Here is a 26,815-nt window from a genome sequence, read left to right on the forward strand (position 1 = left end):
TGAAAAGAACTAAAACGGCAATTAAAATGGAATGGAGGAAGTACTCATCTGGTTGGTCTCGACGAAAAAAAATAATTTTAATTAAAAGCTTATGAATATTAACTAATAAGTGTAATATTTGATTTATGATATAAAATTTGGATTAATAGTGCAATGTTTCATTTTTATTGTTGAATTACAGCATAATGGTAAGTGGGAGCATCAAATTAAATGAAAATTTATAGTATATTATTTTACGTTAGATAATATATGACGTAACACAGTGAAATAAATACCCTTTTCACATAACGTTGTGTTATAACCTCTTTTGCAAGTACAATCGAAGGTCTGTGTAAGAATTTATGTTTGGAATATCTGGAAGCAACTTAACAATTTTAATTTTTTCAGTTGAAACGATTATGTTTGTTTTTTTCCTGAAAGAGGAAATTACGGACTCAATATTCTAGTGCAGCAATTGCATCTACATTCTACACCAAACTTTTTGTTTATAAAGAACCCAACAAAAAAATAAAATAATAAAAAGTATAAGGAAGCCAACAAGAAATGAAATAGTCCAACAAATAAGGAGAATGTACGATTTGCAAGCAATAAAAAATGGGTAGCAGAATTTGTAAGATATACTCCTATATTACAAAATGTTTAGCCAATAAGACAAAAAGAAAAACTAGTAAATATTTTACTAATATAATGGAGCGCTCAGCTGAACAAGTGCCTATAAGTAGTACTCCTTTTTCCCTACAAAGGCCAAAAAGGAAAATTGCAGCTTCTTCTGCTCTCATTCCCATTTCCCACTATCCTTTCTTCTTCTCTTGTTCACTTTTGGTGTCATTATTATTCACGTAAACATATACATATATATAGAGAGAGAAAGAAAATATATAAAAAGACTGGAAAAAATAATAAGAATGGAGGAAGAGAGAACATCAAAGTTTAAGAGGATTTGTGTATTCTGTGGAAGCAGTTCTGGCAAGAAAAGTAGCTACCAAGAAGCTGCTATTGACTTGGGTAAAGAGCTGGTAAGAATTTAAACCTTTTTCTTCTCCATTGTTTTCCTCTATTTTTGTGCTTTTTATGAAAAGCTATGATTTTTAAGACCTTCCATTTTTTTCGTTTTTCAGAAGCAGAAAGTTTTGTGCTTTTCATGAAAAACTACGATTTTTACGCCCTTCCATTCTCTCTTTTTTTTCTTTCTTAATTTTCTGTTTCTCGTAGCAGAAAGTTTTGTGCTTTTTAAGGAAAAAATATGACTTTTAACCCTTCTTCCTTTCCAACTTTTATATTGTGCTTTTACTTTCTTTGTTGCACCCGATCTTTAACCGGTTTAAAAGATCAAAGAATCCATTTTTATAACTTTGAGTTCCTCTTTTACAGTATGCTTTTCCATTTTTAACAAAACTCAAATAGATGTTTTCCGTGAGTGTTGATTTATGTTAAAAAGTCGTCTTTTGTTTCTATTGTTGTATTCTTTTTGTTTAATTTATTTTCACATTTTTTTTCCCAAACACCTGTCGAACTTTCTAGGTGGGTATGTTGTTGTTGGGAGAATAGGCAGGAAATATTTTGAGGGTTTATTTTCTGTTTGGCATGAGAGAAAGAAAGAATGGAGGGGAAAAATAAATTAAAATAATTGCTAGCTGTAGGCTGTCTGTATGTTAAGCAGTGTTCTTGCATGATCTTATAGTTTTTATGGTTTCAGTCCTTAGAAATTCCACTGTCTTTTTATGGGGGAACAGAACGTGCCATCTTGTTATCATGACCCCTTTCTTCTGTTTTCTTCTTTAATATTTCGATCTAATTAAACCTCTTTAGAGCATTTAAATATGCACATGCATGTGGAATATATGATTAATATACAATTCTTTGGTCTAGAACTGGTTTTCTGGGAAGTTATAGTTTCTGATTTAATATTGAGTACTACAGTATAATGCTAATGTAGTTTCATATGTTGATGTGGCCTGTCATTATATGTTTTTATTTTTTTGCTTTAATATGATGATTGAGAAGTGCTAATAAATGGTTTTTATTACGTTGTGGAAGGTGGAGAGAAGGATAGATTTAGTGTATGGAGGTGGAAGCATTGGTCTCATGGGTCTTGTTTCTCAGGCTGTTCATGATGGTGGCCGCCATGTTCTTGGGTAATTAACCAACCTCTCTTTCTCTTCATTTAATCGTATAATTTTTACACTATTACGTCACTTGTATAATTAGTTGCTAGAAAAAATAAGGCATAAAACATTTTAACATATGTTAAATTAAAATGATAGTGTAAAAAAAAATTGTATTGTGTGCACAAGTGAATGAGTACTCCCCCCTCTCTCGCGCATACGCATTAACACTAGGCAAAAAATGTTTTTATTGGTTCTACTAATGGACCTTGTCTGTATAAGATTGTTTTACATATTTAAGTAATTTTTTAAAGTTAGATCTCAAGACCTTGCAAGTTTCTCAGTTTTCAATGAGATGACTTCTTGAGTACTGCCTAAAGGCAGACATCACGGGATCAAATGCTGAAATATTTTGATAATTGAAGTGTTGTGTCTCTCCTTAGTTGGCCGCACAAATGGGCCATTTTCTGAACAAACAAATTATTTTTTGTTCAGATGATATCGAACAACATCTTACAAACACGTAAATGGTGTTCTTGTAAATCTTTTCCTAAAAGTATCTTGCATGTTCTAGAGCTTTTTGGCAGTTATTGACAAGTAAAATAAAGAACAATACGTGGGAGATTAAACTTTTGGAGACTTTTAGACATTGAGTGAAGCATTTCCAAATCTTCAAAAATAGGGATGGTGTAGAGTTTATTTCTTAGCACAACAAAAAGGCTTAGCAGTTTGTTATATCTTGAATGTTATTAATAATGTAAATGGTTGTACTATTGCAGAGTGATTCCAAAGACTCTTATGCCCAGAGAGGTACTACTCAGATAACTCAGAAGAAACTCTGAAATCATTTTCTATTATGTTTCATTTCATGTTTAATCACTGCTAAAGTGTCTACTTATGGTTCTGAATGTTGTAACAGTTAACCGGTGAAACTATTGGAGAAGTGAGAGCAGTGTCTGGTATGCATCAAAGGAAGGCCGAGATGGCCCGGCAAGCTGATGCCTTCATTGCCCTTCCTGGTAAATCATCAAAAATTGTGTTTTCCCATGTGTAATTGCTACTATTAGCATATTACTTATGTTGCGTAGATTCTCCAAAATATTACCGCAACTTTGTCGTATGCTCCAAAAATAGTGTCGAATCCTAAAAAAATACACTATTTGTAAGATTCGTGTCCTAAACTGTAGTGTCATCTCATTTTTATAAGAAATTGGTGTTCTGCTGTCTCATTTTCAGGTGGTTATGGTACCCTTGAAGAACTTCTTGAAGTCATTACATGGGCTCAGCTTGGTATCCACCAGAAACCAGTGAGTCATCTGCACTTCTATTCGCATTACTTTTTTTAGGTGAAAGAAAATTTTTATTGATCCCGACCAGACAAAAGTTACTTACAAGCGATATTTCCAATCCATAATCCATAATCTATCTTTATTCTCTTCTCCTTGAGCATCCCTACTAGGTAGGTTTGCCCATTTAGAAGCTAATCCTACACTATTGCATAGTCGTTGCTATTTCTCTATCTGTACAATTTATTGATCCACTCTATTTCTTTCATATTCTTTCTGTTGGCTTCTATGAGTTGTAGTCTGTATTTGCTATCCTTTTCGCATTACTTTACATAGAGAAATATGCACCAAAATACATGAAAATGAAATCGATTGAACAATTTAATGTTGAAATTATGGTGGTAGGTCTTGACTGAGGCCTAAATGAAACATTCTCATATATGGAGTCACCTTTAAGCATATACTCAAAGTAATAAGTATGAAAAATTAGTATTTAATGACGCAAAGTTTGACACTAAAATGTGCCTTTGAATTTAAAGGAAATCAAGGACTTGATAAAATCTTTCTTGTGAAGATGGTCATAGCTTGAACTTTTATCTTTTGACTAAAATCATTCCTTAGTGCCATCATACTCCAAAGACTCTAATGGTCTTTTGTTATTCCACAATAAGCGTCTAGTCATTTTCTGTACATTTTTTGGCTACAATCGTTTACCATTTGGACATTTCTAACTTTTATGATTTCAACTCTTATGCTCTTACATTTGAATTAGCAACTTGATAATACTCTGACCAACACAAGAAATTCTACGTCTTGACATTTTGTGTGTTACCTCTTTCACGACATAACCTTATTTTAGAGTTTCTTCGCATACCTAAAGTATTTTTCCTGCTGGGATTCTATATTCCAGTCAACAATTCGTATCAAAATCATAATGAAACTTGAAAAAGAATCGAAGCACGTGGTCCTTAATTTTTGTTCACATGGAAAGATTATACAAGATTTGCACGTTCTAACCATCGTCATGCTTCGTGATCCTCTTTAAATGGCAAGAAAAGAGCTTCTTAAGCATTAGAATATTGAAAATGTTGGTCCAAAGAAACTTTTGTGGTCCGGCGCTTCACCGGATCCCGCGCATAGTGGGAGCTTAATGCGCCGGGCTGTCCTTTTGTGGTCCAAAGAAGGCTGTTTGGTCATTTATATAGTTACTTATTTAACTACTAATCGAATCTAAATCTAATTATGCAGGTGGGGTTGTTAAATGTTGAAGGTTACTACAATTCCTTATTGTCTTTTATTGATAAGGCCGTTGATGAAGGCTTTATATCTCCAACTGCACGTCGCATAATCGTGTCTGCTCCAACAGCTAAAGAGTTGATCAGAGAACTTGAGGTATATATATATATATATATATATATGAATATATTTGCAGTAAAATAAACGTTCTTTGTCAAGTTCAAACATAAAACTCGTTTAGGTTCTTTGTACACACTCCAACTTAAATGGCATGTCCCACTTGAGGCGTTTCAAACTGTTAGAAACTTCTCTTAATATTTATAATATGTCTTTAAATCAGACACCACTTGAATAATGCTAATTCTTTTGTTTATATTTTAAGCTTCATGTCGGTTGACATGGTTCTTCATCATTCTTTTCTTTGTTTTCTTCCTTCAAAAAGGAAAATATGTGCTGTATCATTTGTCTTCTTTTTAATTTTTTTTTCTTCCTCCTGTTACAGGAACATGTACCAGAGAAGGATGAAATTATATCAAAATTGATTTGGGAGGATGAAATTCAGAGATATAATTATACGCCCGAATCCAGTGTACCTACGTAAAAATGTGTTTCTATTCTTTTGCTCCTTCGGGATTTAGAAATTCCAGTATACATAGTAGTTTGTGCATTGCCAAAGGTCTTTGCAGTAAAGAAACTCTGCTCTCTTTTTTATGCCCTTAGAAATGACTTAGTAGTTCTAATATATATACACATATCCGAGAGAAAAAAAGAAGAAAATATCAGTTTTTGTGGATCTATAAATTCCATTTTGTTCAAGCATTATGCTTTTTTAAGTAACAGTTTTTGTGGATCTGTAAAGATCCATTTTGTTCAGGCATTATGCTTTTGTCTGTTTACTTGTATTACCTTTATTATTGTAAAGCCATTGGTGTTCCTACTTAAAAATGTGTGAACATTGACCTTGCACTCTTTCTTCCTTTTTATTTTGCATAATAAATCTTGAATTCGAACATGAAATATTCGACTCAGATATATTGCGAACAAACCTATAACAACCAGTTCTATAATTTAGTAACTGGATTTACTATAAGTAATATCACAACAGTGTATTCATTAATGTAAGCATTTTGTAGAAAAGATTATGGTTCACTCAAACACCCATAGTTTGTGGTTATTTTCTATCCGTTGTTTGACACTATCACTTACGAGAAAAAGTTCTAAAAAAGTGTCAAATACATTACATATATAACACAACAAATTGATAAATTAATCTGGAGAAAAAGCATATTTGTTGTAATATCCACGTCTATAGAATCAAGCTTGAATTGGTTAAACTCTTCTCAACTGGTGCGTAATCTGAATCAGGAAAACTTGACATTGAATGAGATAAAATAAGGAGATGATATTTTTTTTTATCTTTCTATGGTTCTAAAATATGAAGTTGAAAAAATAGACAGAGAGAGCTCTTGATATCTATCCATCCCAAATGCACTTCTCTTACTGTTGGGAAGATTTATTTTTATAATTTATTACAATGTTATTTTAGATTTATACAACAACAACAACAACAACCCATTATAATCCCACTAGTGGGTGTGGGGAGGGTAGTGTGTATGCAGACCTTACTCCCACCCTGTGGATAGAGAGGTTGTTTCCGATAGACCCTCGGCTCCCTCCCTCCAAGAACGACCCACCTTGCTCTTGGGGTGACTCGAACTCACAACCTCTTGATTAGATTTATAACGATAATAATTTATGTGACATAATTTAGATAATAGTCAATGTGTCATTCACATGAATTTAAATTCAGAAACGTCTGAATGTAATATTAGCATAACATGCTCTTTGGTCGCCTCAAAATTACAGAAGTCCTTAGAACCCTTTTTAACTTTGTGTCTACCTAACAGTCTTTGAGAGAAAAAGGAAATCAATATATAAACAGTCCTGTTTTCTTTTGATACTAAGAATTTAATTTAAATCCTTTATACGGTGTATATAAATTAATAATATTTTGCATTTCCCATTTGTGCTCTGCGTAAACTCTGGAATATTTCACGTGATAATACCCTTATAATCTAGGTTCACAAGTCATCAGTATGTAAGGTATTGAAAACAAATCTCAATGCTCCTTTCTTTTAAAACTCTAAATCTAATCGTTCCAATTAGATTAATGGTGTTTGCTCTCCATTTATCGTTCATGAATTTTTGCTTATTTATTTTAAAGCAGATTGAATCATTAATAATTTCGGTTATTAATAAAACCTACCAAGAGCATGTATTAAGTACTGAATGTTCCTTTAGGTCGATATGTTCCTTTGATTACAAAGGACAAATAATACAATCTATTTCAATAATTAAAACAAAACAGGAAAAGCGAGCAACACCAAATTGTATGTTTGATATTAATTTATTATTAAATGTTAATGATACCATCATAATTTGCTACTGATTCATGAAACACTTGGAAAATAATTATATGATTATCTTGATTAGTTATAAGGCAATTTGTTGAAAACCACGTCGATGCAATAATGGCTCCAAATCATGTGGATGGAGGAGTCTATAGCCAAGTGGAATCTTCAAATAGAAATCTGGTTAAACAATAGAAGCATCTTAGTTATCGTTTTTTCTCAAAAAATATTCTTAAACAAGTGGTTTTGTTGACCAGGTCTTCTTAGAATTATGAGGTCATACATAATTGGCTAATATATATGGCGATGTCATGTGTTAGGGATATATTAAAGAATTACATCTAATAAGTAACTAAGATTAGCATAGTCAGTTGTTATGTGCTGGAACGTGTCAACAAACCCACAATGAAAGAGAAAAGTTATATACTACTCCTAGCATATATTCCCTCGTCTCTCCCATTTTTGGATAAGATATATTGGCCCACCAGAAGAGAGGAGCTAGAAACTAGAATAGTGCATATAACTTGTGAAGTGATGCAAAAATTGGTGCATACATATTATGTTTCGATAACCGAGAAATTCATGGCTGAAAACTCGGCAGATAGTGAGCCCATCGCTATATCTTATCCACTTAAATACCAAGTTTTGGTCTATGGCAAGACTGAAAACCGGTTATGTGCGCCTAACACGCAAATCACAAGTTGCACTCTTACCATTAGACCAAATCCTGACCGCTAAAAAGATAGGTATATTTACTTATTGAATTATGATCCAATTGTAGATCAGATGGACTGAGGTTGTTTTAAGTAATGGCTTTCAAAGGCAGAATATAAGAGTGTACAAGTGTATATATTCTCAAAAATGACCAAACTCAGCCGGTACATTAGAAAAATGTAACAGAAAAGTAGGGTCTCCAGCCTTCCTAAACAACAAATTAGATAAAGCAATTGCAGTCATCACCTCATATGGATGCAAAGTATTCTTTGCTACCCTTGGGGTCAGGCTTCATGGATTTCTCCCCAGGCTTCCATCCAGCTGGGCACACTTCATCCGGGTTATCCTGAACGTATTGCAATGCCTGTTTTGGGAAACCAAAGCAATATAAGAACAACCTATAGCTATACGAGCTCGGTTGAACATGTACTGGCAAAACCCTGAATAAAATGGCCGATTTATACCTGAAGAGTTCTCAATGTTTCATCAACACTACGACCAATTCCAAGATTGTTAATGGTTGAATGCTGAATAACTCCTTCCTTGTCAATGATGAAAAGTCCTCTCAATGCAATTCCCTGAAATATCACCAGAGAAATCATGAGCTGAATCCATTAGCACCAAAATGTAAGCCACGAGAGCACAAAATGTCAAATGAGAAGCATTATTTTCACCATTGTTTTTTTTTTTTTTGAGAGAGATGGAACCAATTACCAGAGACATACATGGAGGATCAGAAACAATTCTACTGTAAGATATTACTAGTTTTCATCTCGAAAAATACAACTTTAAACCTATCTTTGATAGAAACAGAAGTAGCCTCTTCAACTGGAGGCAAAACATATATTTGACTTGCTATAATTTCCCTGATTAGTCCACAACTAGGAATGTTCTTCGGTCGGTTTGGCATAGTTTTTAGACATTTCGGTTAGGGATCAGTATTCAGTTTCTCAAAATGCTATACCAATACCATAGCTAATTAAATCCGATATGGTTCGACTTTTCTCCTTTCAGTTTTGGTTTATTCAGTTTGGCAACTTTGGTTTGGTTAAGGAATCATAACTTTCTTTTCAGTCTTTAAGAAGGTAAAAAAAATCTAAACGCTAAATCATAGAAAGTGCCTTTTGGAACTTTCAATTTTCGAGAGACTGAGTTAGAGGAAAGGCTTGTGTGATCATGTATGAACTTTTGAACTGGACTACCATTAGTTCTGAAATAAATATAGGAATCTGGAAAAGAAACCAAACAAAATTACAGTTGAACTGGCAGTAATGATCTGAATTATCGCTCAAGCAATGACATGAGAGTGGCATTACGGATAAGGAAGTAAAATGTTATGCCTTTAGTATTTAAGTTATAATCTAACATATGTGTATTGTGTAAGTTAATATGTATTTCGGTACGATATCAGTATTTTATGTCTAGACACCGAATACCATACCAAATATCAAATTTTTAAAAACTTTAAACCAAATACCAATACCAAATTTGATTTCGGTTCCGCAATTCGGTATATACCAAATTATGCACACCCCTATCCACAACCACAACAAGAGCAAAATTGCAGATTTCTATTGAAACCAAAATTAAGTTATAAGGCTGAGCTGAAGGTGACTAAGGTATAATAGCAGAAGGGGGTGTAGTTAAGAAGTGAGGTCAATAAAAAGGCATATTCTGTGTAAATTGATGCAAACATTTTTATAAGGGATACTATTGATGCAATTTGTTGTCCACATATTAATACCATACACTTGTGCATGAGTACTAGAAGCTAACTTTATTCCAAGGTTGATTGCATTTGTGCATAAATACAGCTCTTCATTCTTGCATCAAGGCACAGCGTATTCTCCAAAAATGAATATTTCATTAGTACCTTACGTATGAGTAGTAGTTTACACTGTAAATGACTCAGGACAGGGATATGCCACCAATATCAACAAATAATGCTCAAAGCTAAAAAGTCGCAAACAGAACGACATACCTGATCGGGGATCAGAACATTGTATGATTTTGAAATTGACTTGGTCACGTCGGAAATTAATGGATAGTTCAGATCACCTAGGCCACCAGACTTTCTATCAGTTTGAACCCAGGCAAGGTGGGAGAACTGCATGAGCAACAACATGAAATCATTAATACAAGATAAAAAGTTACGCTCAAGAGACGGATGACAAATCATTGAGGATTACAATTGAATATTTGCAAACAAGTCAATATTGAGGCACCACAATTAACATTCTAGAAAAGTCTAATATCCAAATGTTTCTTCCTTTTCTGTGAAGTCAAATGCTCGTCAAACAAATATGGGTAAACACTCAATAAATAAGAGAAACATATAATATGTATTCTAAACATAAGCTATAGACTTGCACTTCTACTCATAAATCCATCTATATATAAAAGCGGAGACAAAGCCACCACATTAAGCCAAGTGGCATAACCACAAAATGGCAAGTGTCACTTTTTTAGGACAAAACTTCAAAAGATTTAGAGTTTAATTTATGAAGAATTATTAAAAATTCACATGGTAATTTTTAGACAATAATAATGGGCAATGTAATAACATAAATGTAGTTAATTTTTCAATTGAGTGTGTTTATTTTCTGAATTTCATTTGAAAGATAAACATTTAAATTGAGTGTAGTTAGTTTATTATTTAATTAGAAATATTTATTTAAGTATTTTTTTATATAAAGAATAAATTACGATAAGAGTGATAATTTAGAAAGAGAAAAATATTAATATAGTATTTTCTCAAAGAATATTTATATAGATGAGAATAGATAAATTATTAGAAATAATATTTATGATACAAATTGACTATAAAACGAGAGGCAAAGCCACCATAGTTGCATAACCACAAAAAGGCAAGTGTTACTTTTTTTTAGGACAAAGCTCCAAAAGATTTGGAAAGTCACCACATTAAGCCAAGTGCATAACCACCAAAGGGTAAGTGCCACTCTTTTAGGACAAAACTCCAAAAGATTTAGAGTTTAATTTATGACAAATTATTAAAAATTCACATAGGGTTACACTAAGGATCTGCGCTTAGCACATTATTATTTGCCCTGGCGATGGACACACTAACACACCATATTCAAGGGGAGGTGCCATGGTGTATGTTATTCGCTGATAACATAGTTCTGATTGATTAGACGCGAGACGACGTTAACGAGAGGCTGGAGGTTTGGAGACAGGCCCTAAAGTATAAGGGTTTCAAGTTGAGTAGGACTAAGACACAATACCTGGAGTGCAAGTTCAGCGACGTGTCGGAGGAAGCGGGCATGAACGTGAGGCTTGACTCATAGTTCATCCCCAAAAGAAGAAATTTCAAGTACCTTGGGTCGGTCGGTTATCCAAGAGAATGGGGAGATCGACGGGGATGTCACACACCGTATAGGGGTGGGGTGGATGAAATGGAGGTTAGCATCCGGAGTCCTGTGTGACAAGAAAGTGCTACTGAAACTTAAAGGTAAGTTTTATAGAGCGGTGGTAAGACCGGTCATGTTGTATGGAGCAAAGTGTTCCCCAATCAAGAATTCTCATATCCAAAAGATGAAGGTAGCAAAAATGAGGATGTTGAGGTGGATGTGCGGACACACTAGGATAGATAAGATTAGGAATGAAGATATTCGGGAGAAGGTGGGCGTGACTCCCATGGATGATAAGATGCGGGAAGTGAGGCTTAAATGATTCGGGCACTAACGGAGGAGAAAAGCCTAGATGCTCCGGTAAGGAGGTGTGAGCGGTTGGCTTAGGCGGGAATGGAAAGAGGCATAGGGCGGCCTAAGAAGTATTGGGAGAGGTGATCAGGCAAGACATGAGCGATTTCAGATTTCCGAAGACATGGCCCTTGATAGGAAGGTATGGAGATCGAGGTAGATGAGCATTTTTCTACTTCGTACCGGGTGTGAGGCTAGTCTGATAATATTTTGTCTTGGACTGCTAGTGGTTAATGTTGTGTCCACACTATTCTTCGTTTTACATAGTATCGGGCCATATTTACTGGTGGTTGTTATTGCATTTTATCTATTTTCTGATTCTTAAGATGCTGTCATTATTTTTCTGGTTTCTGTTGCTGGTAATAATTTATTGTCTCTTTTCGCCTTCTTGAGTCGAGGGTCTATCGGAAACAACCTCTCTACTCCCTCGGGATAGGGGTAAGGTCTGCGTACACACTACCTTCCCCAAACCCCAATTGTGGGATTTTACTGGATTGTTGTTGTTGTATTAAAAATTCACAAGGTAATTTTTAGACAATTTTAATGGGTAGTGTAATAACATAAAATGTAGTTAACTTTCAATTGAGTGTGTTTATTTTTTGAATTTCATTAGAAAGATAAATTTTTTAAATTGAGTGTAGTTAGTTTATTATTTATAGAGGGCAGCCTAGTGCACTAAGCTCCCGCTATGCGCGGGTTTTCTGGGGAAGGGCCGGACCACAAGAGTCTATCGTACGCAGTCTTACCCTGCATTTCTGCAAGAGGCTATTTTCACGGCTTGAACCCGTGACTTGCCGGTAACATGGCAGCAACTTTACCAGTTAAACCAACGCTTTCCTTCAGTTAGTTTATATTTAATTATAAATATTTATTTTAATATTTTTGGTACAAAGAGAATATCATAAGAGTGATAATTTTTTAAAGAGAAACATTAATTCAAACAATACTTATGCAGATGAGAACGGATAAATTATTAGAAACAATATTTGTGATACAAATTGACTATAACGGATCGTTTGATATGATGGATAAGCAAAAATAATCCTGGGGTAAAAATTTAGTACCGCCTTATCCCTTGTTTGGATACTAATCTTGGGATAACTTAACCCAGGATTAAAAATAGTACCGAGATAACTTACCTGTCAGAGGGTAAAATAGTAATCCCAGGATAAAGCAGTAAAGTTGACAATCCCAGAATTAATACAATATACCAAACAATCAATTATAAATAATATCTCGGAGCGACATCGGGATTTTGGGAACTGTAGACGCTACGAGTGGGGGAGGTTGAAGGGGCTATGCGCAGGATGAGTAGGGGTAGAGCGACCGGGCCAGACGAGATCTCTATGGAATTTTGGAAGAGCGTGGGTAAGGCGGACTTGGAATGGCTCTCTAGGTTGTTTAACGTCATTTTTAGGACGAACAAGATCCCTGAAGAGTGGAGGCGGGGTATGATGATTTCGTCGTACAAGAACAAGGGGAATATCCAAAACTGCAACAACTATAGGGGTATCAAGTTGTTAAGCCATATGATTGAAAGTGTGGGAGAGGGTGATAGAAGGGAGGATGAGGAGGAGTGTGTCCATCTTCGAGAATCAGTTTGGTTTCATGCCGAGACGGTCGACTACCGAAGCCATTCACATTGTGAGGAGATTGGTGGAGCAGTATAAGGCGATGAAGAAGACTTGGATATGATGTTCATAGACCTAGAGAAAGCCTATGACAAAGTTCCGAGAGAGGTTCTATGGAGATGCTTGGAGGCTAAAGGAGTGCAGGTAGCATATATTAGAGTGATCCAGAACATGTATGATGGAGCTAAGACACGGATTAGGACAGCGGGAGGAGACTCTGAATACTTCCCGATTGAGATGGGTTGCATCAGGGATCAACACTTAGCCCGTTTTTGTTTTCCTTGGCAACGGACGCATTGACGCGACACATTCAAGGGGAGGTGCCTTGGTGCTTGTTATTTGCAGATGACATAGTCCTGATTGATGAGACGCGAGATGATGTTAACGAGAGGCTGGAGGTCTGGAGACATACCCTCGAGTCTAAGGGCTTCAAGTTGAGCAGGACCAAGACAGAATACTTGGAGTGCAAGTTCAGCGGTGTTACCCAGGAAGCGAATGTGGATGTGAGGCTTGATACGCAAGTCATTCCCATGAGAAAGAATTTCAAGTATTTGGGGTCTATAATTCAAAATGATGGGGAGATTGATGAAGATGTCATACATCGTATTGAAGCAGGGCGAATGAAGTGGAGGCTCGCTTCCGGTGTCTTGTGCGATAAGAATGTGCCGTTGAGACTTAAGGGTAAGTTCTACAAGATAGTGGTTAGACCGACTATATTGTATGGGGCAGAGTGCTGGCCAGTCAAGAACTCCCATGTCCAGCAGATGAAAGTAGCTGAAATAATGATGTTGAGATGGATGTGTGGGCATACTAGGTTGGATAGAATTAGGAATGAAGTTATTTGGGACAAGATGAGAGTAGCCCCTGTGAAGGAAAATATGCGAAAGGCGAGGCTGAGATAGTTCGGGCATGTTAAAAGGAGAAGCACAGATGCCCCAGTTAGGTGTGACAGGTTGGACTTGGGGGGTAAGAGGAAGGGTAAAGGTAGGCCAAAAAAGTCTTGGGGAGAGGTGATCAGGCGGGACATGATGCAGCTTGAGCTAATCGAGGACATGACCCTAGATAGAAGGGTGTGGAGGTTGAGGATTAGAGTAGAAGGTTAGTAGGTGGTCGTGCATTTCCCTTTTGTCTTCATTAATTCGATAGTATTAGTGTTACCCTTTTTATCCTTAGTTTGCTATTATTGCATATTTTGTTCTGTTATTACTTGCCATCAGTACTTTCTTAGTTTGCTAGCAGTACTTCTTTCATATTCTCTATTGCTATCTTGGATTTAGTTTTCTAAATATATTGTCTTGCTATTACTTGCTTGGATTTATCTTCGATTTAGTTTTCTAAATATATTGTCTTGCTATTACTTGCTATCAGTGTTTCTTCCATCTTCTCTAGCCGAGGGTCTATCGAAAACAGTCTCTCTGTCATTCTATGGTAGAGGTAAGACTGCGTACATCTTGCCCTTCCTAGACCCCACTTGTGGGATTACACTGGGTTGTTGTTGTTGTTGTAATCAATAAGAAATAATACCAAGATAATGAATTCCAACACAACTAATCCCAATATAACTAATCCCAGCATGACTTATCTTCAAATCAAATGACCCCTAATAAAATAAATGACCTCAACAAAAAATATAATTTATATATTAAAGCATTAATTTTAGTGTGATATTATAAATAGATATGAATGCCAATATACTACAATTAGTTCTTTTTATATTGGTCGTGCATCGCATGGGTACCAAGAATAGTATAATATAATAACCTATGCAAACCAAACCAAACCTAGTTTTCAGTTACTAGCAACAGAATAATAACTACATTAGGTAAAAGGTCTAAATCACTAGTTAATGATTCAAATGTTAAAAAAACTTAAGTTGGGAACTTATATTAACAAATAAAGGAACAAAAAAGAAGAAATAGGATATACACCCCCCTCAAAAAACAAGCTTCACACATGCACTCTATTTTCTCTTAAGTTTAAGTTTATTTGGAACTTCACACATATTTGGAGTCGTACCATCACAAAGATAGTGTGCTGCACGCATACTAGTGCAGCAGCAGAATGCAGCACGGCAAACCATTTAGGTACACATAACCCTTTTAAAGGCATTTTGAAGAAATAGTGACCTCATTATCACATTAACAGAAGCAAGCAAATAAATGCAGAAAATGCTGGGCAGAGAACTACAAGTTATGAATTTATAACTTACAGTAAAAATTTGAAGGAAAGAAACACCTACCACACTGTCTACGGAAACACCCAATATTTCTGTGTTCAACTTTTCAAATTCTCCATAACGGTCACTGAAAGCAGTGATCTCTACAGAAGCAGGAAAAGATATTACATAAAAACAACACAGTCAGCAACCACAATAATCAGTGCAAATTTATTAGAAGAAAGTGAAATTGACAGCAGAGAGATTTCAGGTGCCAAACTGACCTGTTGGGCAAACAAATGTAAAGTCTAGTGGGTAGAAAAAGAGAATGACATACTTCTTCCCAATGTACTCAGATAGTTTAACCTGCAGAAAAAGGATAACTGTAGTTGTAAGCAGCAAATACAATCCATAAATGTGTAAAACCATGTCTTACAGTTCCTAAAGGGGGCAGGTAGTGAAGTGAAATCCTAGGACAATAGCAGATGTTGCATGTTAAGGTAGTACTAAACTCTTTTCTTTCTATGTTCTCATTCTGTCACTAACTGCAATCAAATGGGTTTGCAAAAAATGTAGACTCCTCAAGGTTTCTAATTTATGAATGGTGTTTATTCTTAGCTGACAAGGTACACCATTTGCTACATCAACTAATTTAGAATTGACTGATTGACTAATGTTTATTATTTTGGTCTAATTACAGGAACCTCACCAGATATTTAGGCTTGCAACACTTACCACCTATGTGTTTTTAGATATTACTTTTAAATTCCTTATTTACATTCTTCCAATAAAACTCTATAAAATAGCAAGCAGTAAGCCGCAATAAAATAGTAGGCAAAGAGACAAAACTACTTAATATTTAAACATATTCATATTTCATGGATGACCTTTCACCTTTATACAAAAAATCTAAGGTTCTTCTGACTTTAGTGAAAATTGAAGAAAAGTTTAGAAGAAACAAAACTTTACAAAACAAGTTGTTAATTATTGAAAAATATAGTGATAATATCAAAATCTATGATTTTATTGTATATGGACAAGAGACATACATTAAATCTTTATACAAAAAGTTAAATATACCATTCATGTTTTGAAATCTAAAGTTAAGCACACTTTCCTCAATAAGAATTAAGCATTTTTCTCCAATTATAGGTAAGCAATAAAAACACCAATATAATACCTTGATGAATTCTTGATCAAAAACAGCTTCAGCCTCAAAGTCTGGCGCTTGATTTCCAACAAGTGGAAGTTCACTCTATATATGAAAAACATATATGAAAGGACATTAGATAGATGAATCTTGATCCATACACAAGCACAAACACAGCAGAGAGGTTATATCAACATTCTATGATGGCGCAAGCTCTTATCTACATAGAGTAGAAGTAGCAAGTTTTGGGACGATTGGGAAATCGAGAATCTTGAACAGAAACTTTCTTTTATTTCACTTGGTCATCTAATTTAACTTTTCTAACATCTTCTAGATAGGCATGCCCAATATTAGTTTTCCTTTATATCCGGTTGCAAGAGGTAGCCCTAAGTTTTAATTAAAATCACTGTCATCCAATCCATCAATTTCTTTAGGCAAAGTATGGAGCACACAACATACTGTAATGAGTTAATCCTAAATATGAACTCAAGCTTACCACTCTACCATTACCAAGTTAGGTACAAGTGAACATATAAATTTGAATTCACTTTCCATTAAAACACAGTCCATAAATACAATTTACATTGCCTTATAATTCAAAGGAGAAAATGATAAAAATGATTCCTTATGTTTGGGGATAGGTTCAAAGTGATCCCTTAAATATACCTTGAGCAGTTATGGTAAAAGTGTGCACTATTCGTCTCAGTCAAGTATTTTGCTGGATTTAACTTGAATTTTGAAAAATATAGGATTTAAAGTTGAAACGACAGACATTGAAGTTCCAAATTCTAAGTACACAACACAGATGAAGTGAATAAAGCAAAGCCTTTTCCCCGAAAAAAAAAAATCAAAATTTCAGATTATCGACTCAAGAAAAGAAAGGTGTAAAAGAGAAACTTACAGAGGCACGAACAACGAAACGACGGCGTTGGGATTGAGCAACGCGAGTAGAGAGGGAACGGGCTACACGAGAAACAAAAGGCTTGCAATTACGGAGCCCATTGAAAGAGGAAGGTACAGATAAACATTGAGAAATGGGAGCTTGAAAGGAGGATTTGGGGGAAATGGAAGCTGCTTTTGGGTTGGAAGAAAGAAGTGCTGTAGAAGAAGCAGAGCAAGCCATTGGATAGGAGAAATTGGTAATTGAATGGACAGCAAGAGAAAGAGGGGGGTATTTGTGATAAAGATAGGGGAGCTGCAGAAAGTTCTAGAAGGTTTTGCTCTCCCTATCTATTGAATATGAAAGTTTAGGGTGGAGAATGTAGTTTGGTGTAGGGTTTGGTGGATAAGTAAATTCAGTGTTGTGGAAGAATTTTGGCCTTTGGTGAAGGGGAATCTGTACGTGGAAATAAGGAGCTATTGGCTTACACATACCACTCTAGTTTTTAAATAACATTTTTACTTAGAAAAAAAAAATTCATATTTTTTTTCGAAATTTTACGATTCTTATGTTCAAACGCCCACTTTTAGACTTCACTAATTCCACGAAATAAATTATTCTAATTCCAAATGTTTCTTCTAAAATGTCCTCCAAATGTGTCAATTACTTTTCAATGGATCAAAAAAGGGAGGCACTATATGTAAGACTTTAATTCGGACATCAATTTCATAAAATAATTTTTACATAATTAAAAACTATATAAAAGGTAGTATTATATATTGAATTAAAATATATACATGAAAGATTGTAGGTACAAGAATCGTTCAACTCTCCAAAATATGATAATGTCATATAGAATAGAATTGAGGGAGCATTACTCTTTTGCTATCACTTTTCCCGGACTTCGCAAACCAAAACAGAAAAAGAAACTTCTATATCTCCAATTCAAAGTTTGCTAGGTGCCGGTGCCATTTGACATATATTAATACCATGTGAAAGCTTACATCTGAAATAGATTAGCATATGTGGAAAGGTTCTAGAGAAATATGGAGATTTCTCATGGAAGACCTTAGAACCCTATTGAATTGCTAGGAAAGTCCTTAGAAGATTCTAGCTATGTAAAATATTCTATAGAAGAGACTTAATTGTAAATAATAAGGGCCTTGTGTAATAATTATTATTTATTCACTAGCCCCTATGAAACTAGTATATAAAAGGGGTTATTCATTTGTAACTCATCAAGCAAATAATTCAAGTTTTCTCTAATACAAAGCTTCCTTTAACAATTCTCTTGTGTTCTTTCTACCATTCTCTTAGCGATCTTGAGTGTGGTAAGGCTGACTTGGCATAGCAAGAACGTGAGCAAGTTGTGCAAGATCGTGAGCAAGTTGTCAAGTGTCGCACGTGTACTTAGTTCACAACTAAGGACGTGACAACGTGGTATCAGAGCAAAGGTTGCAACTAAGGGAATGGCGAACGACGGAGAAATTAATGTTGCCAACACCCAAGCCAATGTCATCCAAGATGTTGCTGGCAAGAGTGGTCGTAACAAAAAGAGGAATGTCACTAACAAGAGCGAGGAGGTGCCACCCGAGGTTGTGTCAAACGAAGGGCTTACATCCCAAGAACCATCTATCACTGAGGCGAGCGAGGATGAAGTGGAGGTCCTGCCCGAGGACGTCTCGCTCGGTAAAGAGTGGGTGATGAAGATAAACGCTAGGATGGACGTCATCGAGATCTTTGGCCAACGCTTGGGGAGTGTGAAAGGCACCCTTAGCGTTCTTGAGGGACACACTCTTGAGGAGATTGAGAGTATCTGAAATGACTTGGAGGGGCGCACGCAGGCCGAGATGGAGCTAAGACAAACCATCATTACCTTGGAGTGCAGACTCATGGAGGCGGTGAGCACTATCGATGCCATGAAGGCTAAGATAAAGGCACTCGATGAGCGTGTCGATGTTGGCGTGACCGAGGTAGACAATAATATTGTTGTGACGAGGGAGGCCAAGATCGAGGCTCCCAAATCGTCGGTGTTCAAAGGTGTTCGTGATGCACAAGAAGTGGAGAACTTCCTTTGACACTTGGAGAAATACTTCAGGCACGGTAGAGTGAGGACGATGAAGCTAAGATCAACACCACTATATTATACCTCATAGAGATTGTTGCATTATGGTGGCGTCGAAAGTGTGTTGACATGGAGAAGGGGCTATGCAATATTGAGACGTGAGAGCAGTTTAAGAAGGAGTTGAAGAAGCAACTCTACCAGGTGAATGTGGTGTATGAGGTTAGGCGGAAGCTAACGGAGCTCCGACATACGGCCATAATTTGGGAGTATGTGCGCGAGTTCACTACCTTAATGCTGCAAATCCCATCATTATCCGAGGAAGTTTCACTCTTCTACTTTATAGATGGGTTGCAAAATTGGGTAAAGCATGAGTTAAGAAGACATTAAGTAGTCAACGTGGATGAGGCCATAGCGGTAACCGAGTCGCTCATTGACTTCAAGATGGAGCCTGCCAGGTTCAAAGAAGGTGACACCGAGAGGGGTGGGGGAGATCATGACAAGGACAATGGGAAAGGCATAGCCTAGGCATACAAGGGAAATAGCAAGGGGCCATCCCATAATGGACTGGGGTCCAAGAGAAACGACAATGGGCCAGAAAATGGTAGCGAGTACGTGCCTAACGGAGGGTGCTACTTCTGCAAAGGATCACATCGGGCAAGTGAATGCCCAGATTTGGGGAGGCTTGCAGCAATGATCAGGAACTTTGCTCAAACACACAAGGGTGACATAGGAGGGACCACCTATATTGGGGGGATACGCTTAGAATCTAAGCCGAAAGTAGGGGATTCCAAAGCCTATCTTGGCGCCAAGCAAATGGAGCATGGTGATAGCAAGAAACGTTGGGCGGACATAGTTAAAGAGGATAGCGAGTTACAAAGTGATGGCACGCTATCAGACTTAGACGAAGCACCAAGCAGAGGGGTCAAGTTTGCCATTAAAGTTATAACCACGGAGGGCAGCCAAATAGGGAGTGGAAACATGTACCCGATGCTTGAGAAGCTGCTAGACTTGGTCGAGTCATGTGGAGATTCAGGCCAAGAGCAAGGAGAGACATCCGATGGGCGGAGGATCGAGGCCATCATTGCTAGCCGTCCAAAGTACAAACAGGGCAAGAAGAAAAGTGACCAATACCTTGTGACAGGGAAGGCGAACCACTCCATAGAGCATCATGACTAATGGACAAAGATCTCTAATGACACCAAGGCGAGGTGGGCGCGTAGTGTCGATGCTTTGTGCTGAGGGCGACACAAAATTGGGTGAGGGAGATTATCATGACCCGCCACATCATCATGCCATGTAGGTGCCATTTGGCATATATTAATGCCATGTGGAAGCTTACATATGAAATAGAATGTGGAAAAGTTCTAGAGAAATATGGAGATTTCTCATGGAAAACCTTAGAACCCTATGGAATTGCTAGGAAAGCCCTTAGAAGATTCTAGCTATGTAGAATATTCTACAGAAGGGACTTACTTGTAAATTATAAGGGCCTTGTGTAATAATTATTATTTACTCACTAGCCCCTATGAAACTAGTATATAAAGGGGGTTATTCATTTGTAACTCATCAAGCAAACAATTCAAGTTTTCTCTAATACAAAGCTTCCTTTAACAATTCTCTTGTGTTCTTTCTACCATTCTCTTAGCGATCTTGAGTGTGGTAAGACTGACTTGGCATAGCAGGAACGTGAGCAAGTTGTGCAAGATCGTGAGTGAGTTGTCAAGTGTTGCACGTGTACTTAGTTAACAACTAAGGACGTGACAAGCAGCTATATAAGGGTTAGGAAAAAGTAGTTGTATTTGAAAGTGATGTAAGAGCAAATTAGGCAGAAATTTATTAAGCAAAGTAGTGGTTTCAAGGCGAACCACAATCTCTATTTTTTTTTAAGACTGTAGTCCCCTTTTCCTAGAAACTAATATTCAAGTAGTTTAGTAGGTTAGTATGTAGTCGCGCGTTTCTCCTCTGTATATGTATACATGTTGCATTAGTGTTAGCTTTTTGTTATAATCTGGTAGTTCTTTGCTTCGATTATCTTATTTTTCTTGCTAGTGTTACTACTTCTTAGCTTCTTCACTCCTATCGTTTGTCCTTTTAATGATTGTTGCGATTATGCTTTCCTTGAGTCGGGGGTCTATCGAAAATAACCTCTCCACATTCGAAAAGGTAGAGATAAGGTCTGCAACTATATTACCCTCCCCAGATCACACTTATGGGATTTTGCTGAGTATGTTATTGTTGTTGTTGTTAATGTTCAAGTAAATTTCTTACCAATTGCTTCTATGATACAATGAAAGTCAATGTGTTATGCGTCAACCAAATCAGATTCTATAACATTCAACTTGAAAGACAAAAATATCCAACTTATTCAAGAAATTTTGCGTTATTTTCTGAGTAAGATGAATGATACTTTAAAATAAAAGTTAGAACGGAAAAGAATTTCATTTCTCATGTAATTATGTCAAAACTGAAAAATCAAACAAATGGAGAAGAAGAAAAAAATCATTCAAAAATGTTTTGATCACATTCAAACTTTTTACAATTTCACAAAACTTTACTTTATTTGGTGACAGTTTGACTAACTGATCCCTTTGTTGGAACGTCTTAGTTTTGCCCTGGCAGCATGAAGATTATGGTCTATATCAGGTTCAACACCATCATTGTCTTGAAATGAAGCATTCTCAGGGTGTTCTTGCACTGATTCCGACTTAGAGGAATGCAATGTGGAGCGGTGGATAGAGGAAGAAGGCGGTGGCGGTGACGGTGAAGTGGGCGGGCGCTTCCGGTCAACCGGTTGTTGCTTGTTCCTCTTGAACAATCCGGATGGCGTGTTTGGTGGTGCTTCACCTGAATGGTTTTTCTCATCTTTTTGCTGCAAAAGATTAATGAATAAATTTAAAACTATGCAAGAGAAATCAAAATTAATATCATAATTTGAAAAAAATTAGACATTTTTCACAAAACATAAAAAATAAAAATAAAAATCGATAGTAATTTCATATATTTTTCGAAGACTTGTCCAAACATATACAATCTTTTTCATAATTAATTATTTTTTCTAAAAACACTTACTAGCGCTATTGTTTGTTTAGCATTCTACACATTTTGTGAAATGCACATCGATAATAGAGGGGCCAAGCTATGAACACGATACGTTGTCTCACTATTAGTAACTACTAAAGGTCGGACCTAATTGGTCCAATTATAGCACCAATTGGATCCAAAGTGTTTGTTATTATTCCATTAATAATATTAATCTATGAAATTTACACAAATTTTAATATTCAAGTTAACATGTTAAATCATTTTTGTTTATATATTATAATTGTGGTGTCTGGGTAGCTACTCTCACTTTGACAATTCTCATGTAGCTGCTAACCCTACCAACATAGGTTATCGAAGAACGCCATTCGCTTTAATTTGTGTAAATAGAAAGAAATCACATAGTATTCTATTAAATAAAAAGATACAAAGAGAGTAGAGAATTGGAAGCTCATGATCATATTGCATTGGGATGAGACTATTAAGAAAATTGAGATGCTCTCATACTTTTTAACCATTCCTCCCTTAAGAGGAAGGAAGATTGGTGCTCTTTTATTTTCAGCAAAATGGTCATGATAATACTTTGAGAGACTTTTCTAACTGTATCAAAGGTGGTGCATTACCTCATGACTGGACAGTGTTCCTCTTTTGGACTGAGAAGCTATAAACTCAAGCATCTGTAAGAACTTTGCTTGCCCCAATTCTGTGCAATTTTGCCAGTAATAAATTGCCAAGTCCCATGCCTTGGCTCTCAACTCCAGTAAACTTCTGTCAATATCTTTTTCATACTTTGCTACATATGGCTTCAATAAGGTCTCATAGATGTATGCTGTACCCTTTATTTTTGGATACCATAAGTAGATGAAAAGTGCCAATTTGGCCTCACCATACATAGGTAACCTAAAACAACAATGAAAATAAGTCATTTTCAGTTTGAATACAGATGGAGCTTCATTCAGATATTAGATGAAAGGCCTATATTAAGAGCATACCATGACATGAACACATCTCCAAAGCTCTCAAAGATTCTTAGTGCCGCGACAATAATCCTGTAAAATATCATTAATGTTTGCAACTTATCAAAAATATACAATTTTGGAATGAATAAGATTCTTCCGAGAGAAATGGTAGTTTCTACCTATACTACGATTATGGCCCAGTTAATATGCTTGTCAATTTGGTATATTATCCATCGGTTTAAGTCTTAGTGGACTATTAGTGATAGGTAGCAGATATTTGCTGAAATCCGACTCCGATGTCATAAAAATACTATATGCTTGTCAATCTTTAATTTCTAACTGTCAGAATAAACTATTGGTTACCGTTGGTTGACCTTAAATTCATCAAAATACATGCCCCTTTAAGCATTTGAAAATAATAATTTAACTTCATTCATTCATTTAGAGAGAACACTTGTAAAAAGTAAAATGTGACTACTAAGAGACCAATATTTCTGCGAATTCCTTTTCGTCAAACTTTGCTTCGATATGGTTCAAACTAGGGCCGTTCAAAACCGAATCGAAACCGTTAACCGTTAACCGAATCGAAGGCTTATTGGCTTATTGGTATCGAATTATCAGAGTAATGGATGGTGAACGGATTGAAATTTTATAATTAATGGCTTAACGGTTTGGGAGATGATTACTCAATTTTCTTATCGGGTAAACTGTTAACCCGTTAAGAATTTTTATATTTATACTTTTACTCCTATGTATATAAAGTACCGTTAAAACCTAAATGGATAAATCCCTAATTTCTAATTCTCATTAGAATTGTCGTCTGTCTTTAGCTAATGGCATTGACAGTCGTCTTTGGCTTCTAATCAGGAAAAGCTACTACAACTAACAGAGACAGTTTGAACTATGCATTTGGCCGGTTGGTATTGATTGTTCAAAAATTTTCTATTTGGTTTAGCCGATAAACCGCCCGATAACCGTCCAATAATTGTCAATCCGATACCAATCCGCCCATTGTCTTATTGGATGACTAGCAGATTACTACATTTATAATCCGATAACCAATGAGTCGAACCGTTAAACGTGATTATCCGCCCGATCCACCCGATAAGCACCCCTAGTTCAAACACCATTCCAATCCAGTCCAAAGAGAAATTAAGAAGAATACAAACCAACTGTGATAAAATAAGATGATTAGAAGAAAGTTGTTTTACCAATATTGGCACCAGAATCTAAGTTCTTCAATCTCCACTTTATTCTTCTCAACAGTTTTAAAACATTCAAAAGCAGGGTATGCATATCCGAGAACCAATCTGCCATCCAAAAAGAAAATAGATCATCTAAGAACGTAAACAATACACAAAACCCCCCCCACCAAAAGAAATAAAGTGTAGTAAAAAGCAAATATCAGAACACAAGGAACCAAAGAATACTGCATAAGATTATCTTTTTAAAAAAAGTACATACACTAATCCGCTGGTAATGAAGTTTCCCAACATCTTTATCTCCAAAAATTCCTAAAACAAGATAAATAACCATCAACTACGTATAGACTCAATCCAATAGTTGCAATAATGAACATGCTCAACAAAAAAAAAACCACAATTAAACAATTAAAACACACAAAAAAGGAGAGGAAGAAGAAGTAAAGTACGTAAAATAGAAAAAAGAAAAGGACATAAAGAGAGTATAGAATTGAAACCTTTGTTTAAGCAAAACAGAAGAAACCCAAAAGCGCGCAAAATCATCAAATAACTTCCAATCCCATATAGAAAGGATCAAGTGGTTGAAACCCTTTCAACCATCTGAAAAAACTTACGACGACTTTAGAAGAGAAAGAAAAGAAGTAAGAGGGAAATCTGAATAAGAAAACAGAAGTATTGGGTATTGGTAAATTACTACTATATGGATTCAGTAATTCAATGATGAAACAAATTAAGAAGATAATGTATCCAAATATACTACAGATGATATAACGGAGAAGAAAAAGAGCCGGATATAAGAAAGAGACTATAGAATATATATACGTGAAAGGAGGAGAAGTTCGTTATATAATTATTCGGAAACGTGCGAGGCAGTCTTATCGAATTTTAAGTTGTGGAATTAGATAAGCTATTGGTCTTTTAATGAGTTAACTTAGTTTACACTAAGTATAATGTATATTGTTAAAACTTCATTCAATAACTATAATCATATAAGGGTGGCGACGGTTTGGAATGGGTAAAACTTTAGAAGTTAGATGAGAGAGGCATTTAAAAGAAATTCTTGTTCTTTTTCTTCGGAGTATGTAATGTTATTTTACACGTAATTGGAGGGAAGTTGATTTCTTGGGATTCTACGAACGAGTTCAACGCTAGACAGTTTTATCTTCTGGTAGGGGTGGTTTCGTCATTTTCACGATTTCTCAGTTGACTTTTATTTTTTTTTTTTTTTTTTGTCTTTTTGGAGAAAAAATGAAAATAGCAAAACACAGACGTGGAGAGAAGTTTCAGAGAAAGAATCATTGGGGAATTTTAGGATTGAGTTGAATATTCTTCGTTTTTATTTTAATTTGGACTCAATTTTTGTTTGAATTGGCTACCAAGATGTTTATTTCAGATTGCATTCATGACTTCTTCTTTTTCAAAAACTTTCTACGTTATTTTTGTTAAAATATTTAAACTGGCTGTAGTGAGTATTGCGACACCATACTCAGTTTTTTATTTAATTTGCTTTTTAAGAAATTAGATTTTTTGGTTATTTCATTGACCCAAATATAAGCTAGCCACTTTACCTTTAAAAGAAAACAGATAAAGAAAACAAAAAAAACTAGTGACTTTGGCTGATTGGGAGCCATTGGGAACTTTATGAAAAGCATATTAAACTTTTAAAAATTATTTTACCACTTTGAAGGATTTAATGTTAAGAACTTTTTCATTTAAGAAGAATACATCTAATAAATTGATATGGATTAAAAATATCAGTCAAGTAAATTGTTCATAGGAATGATAGAGACAAACATGACAGTTATTCTTTAATTAGTTGATCTTTAGGACAAGTAGCCAGTATTATTCATCGAATTTAACTTATACACAATCCAATAATATAACTTTTTAATATTATTAGTGTTTTTTTTAATATAAAGCTCCCAGTGTATCTGGGCTTTCATTGCTAATAGTAGATGACACATGAGGAGGATGTGGCCTTGCCTCAGTAACAAAATAAGTTATGTGCAGTATTACATGAAGTTACTGACACAGTTACAAATAAGGAAGTAAAGCACACTTAACTAACATAAAAATTTGCCTTATTATATCTTATTCTCATACTAGGTAGTTGCCATTTATCTAAGTGGTATGCTCCTTTAGCATCTCTCGGAAGATCTTGAAATGCAAAAAGAATCCTTCCCTCCTGTATAGTATTTGCATGTTTTGCTAGGCCATCTGCCATTTGATTGGCTTCTCTCAAGCAGTGTCTAACTTCTAC

General features: G+C 35.6%; 3 protein-coding genes across 5 annotated transcripts; 1 reads left to right on the top strand and 2 right to left on the bottom strand.

Annotated features, from left to right (window-relative positions):
• The first annotated feature begins 735 nt into the window (after window positions 1–735).
• LOC104104929 (cytokinin riboside 5'-monophosphate phosphoribohydrolase LOG7) lies at window positions 736–5,593 on the top strand. Of its 3 annotated transcripts, none has more exons than XM_009613123.4 (7): window positions 736–1,016; window positions 2,038–2,135; window positions 2,885–2,915; window positions 3,025–3,124; window positions 3,342–3,412; window positions 4,640–4,783; window positions 5,130–5,593. In XM_009613123.4, exons 1-7 carry the CDS (start codon window positions 906–908, stop codon window positions 5,226–5,228), a joined length of 654 nt encoding a protein of 217 aa, XP_009611418.1. In that variant the 5' UTR covers window positions 736–905; the 3' UTR covers window positions 5,229–5,593. The 3 variants fall into 3 exon arrangements, with proteins under 3 accessions (XP_009611418.1, XP_009611420.1, XP_070051113.1); XM_009613125.4 differs by lacking the exon at window positions 736–1,016 and adding an exon at window positions 1,218–1,413; XM_070195012.1 differs by lacking the exon at window positions 736–1,016 and adding an exon at window positions 1,242–1,370.
• A 2,242-nt stretch (window positions 5,594–7,835) lies between these two features.
• Window positions 7,836–17,666, bottom strand: LOC104104930 (2-Cys peroxiredoxin BAS1, chloroplastic-like). Its single transcript, XM_033658363.2, has 7 exons — window positions 17,312–17,666; window positions 16,441–16,515; window positions 15,545–15,626; window positions 15,345–15,424; window positions 9,734–9,859; window positions 8,217–8,330; window positions 7,836–8,116 (listed from the first exon to the last, which is right to left on the bottom strand). The coding sequence occupies exons 1-7, from the start codon at window positions 17,531–17,533 to the stop codon at window positions 8,000–8,002; spliced, it is 816 nt and encodes a 271-aa protein (XP_033514254.1). The 5' UTR covers window positions 17,534–17,666; the 3' UTR covers window positions 7,836–7,999.
• Window positions 17,667–21,775: 4,109 nt separating this feature from the next.
• LOC104104931 (putative HVA22-like protein g) lies at window positions 21,776–25,329 on the bottom strand. Its single transcript, XM_009613127.4, has 6 exons — window positions 25,053–25,329; window positions 24,818–24,867; window positions 24,565–24,663; window positions 23,387–23,443; window positions 23,018–23,294; window positions 21,776–22,224 (listed from the first exon to the last, which is right to left on the bottom strand). Exons 2-6 carry the CDS (start codon window positions 24,847–24,849, stop codon window positions 21,931–21,933), a joined length of 759 nt encoding a protein of 252 aa, XP_009611422.1. The 5' UTR covers window positions 24,850–24,867; window positions 25,053–25,329; the 3' UTR covers window positions 21,776–21,930.
• Window positions 25,330–26,815: the final 1,486 nt, after the last annotated feature.

The sequence above is a fragment of the Nicotiana tomentosiformis genome, chromosome 2 (assembly GCF_000390325.3).
Source record: "Nicotiana tomentosiformis chromosome 2, ASM39032v3, whole genome shotgun sequence".
Lineage (NCBI taxonomy): Eukaryota > Viridiplantae > Streptophyta > Magnoliopsida > Solanales > Solanaceae > Nicotiana > Nicotiana tomentosiformis.

Coding starts and splice junctions, on each gene's coding strand:
- LOC104104930 (XM_033658363.2), bottom strand. CDS start 17,533: ATGGCTTGCTCTGCTTCTTCTACAGCACTTCTTTCTTCCAACCCAAAA. Junction 16,516..17,311: donor GTTTCGTTGTTCGTGCCTCT/GTAAGTTTCTCT, acceptor TTTCATATATAG/AGTGAACTTCCACTTGTTGG. Junction 15,425..15,544: donor TACATTTGTTTGCCCAACAG/GTCAGTTTGGCA, acceptor CTGCTTCTGTAG/AGATCACTGCTTTCAGTGAC.
- LOC104104929 (XM_009613123.4), top strand. CDS start 906: ATGGAGGAAGAGAGAACATCAAAGTTTAAGAGGATTTGTGTATTCTGT. Junction 2,916..3,024: donor AGACTCTTATGCCCAGAGAG/GTACTACTCAGA, acceptor ATGTTGTAACAG/TTAACCGGTGAAACTATTGG. Junction 3,413..4,639: donor TTGGTATCCACCAGAAACCA/GTGAGTCATCTG, acceptor CTAATTATGCAG/GTGGGGTTGTTAAATGTTGA.
- LOC104104931 (XM_009613127.4), bottom strand. CDS start 24,849: ATGTTGGGAAACTTCATTACCAGCGGATTAGT. Junction 24,664..24,817: donor TTCATTACCAGCGGATTAGT/GTATGTACTTTT, acceptor TTTGGATGGCAG/ATTGGTTCTCGGATATGCAT. Junction 23,295..23,386: donor GGAGATGTGTTCATGTCATG/GTATGCTCTTAA, acceptor TTGTTGTTTTAG/GTTACCTATGTATGGTGAGG.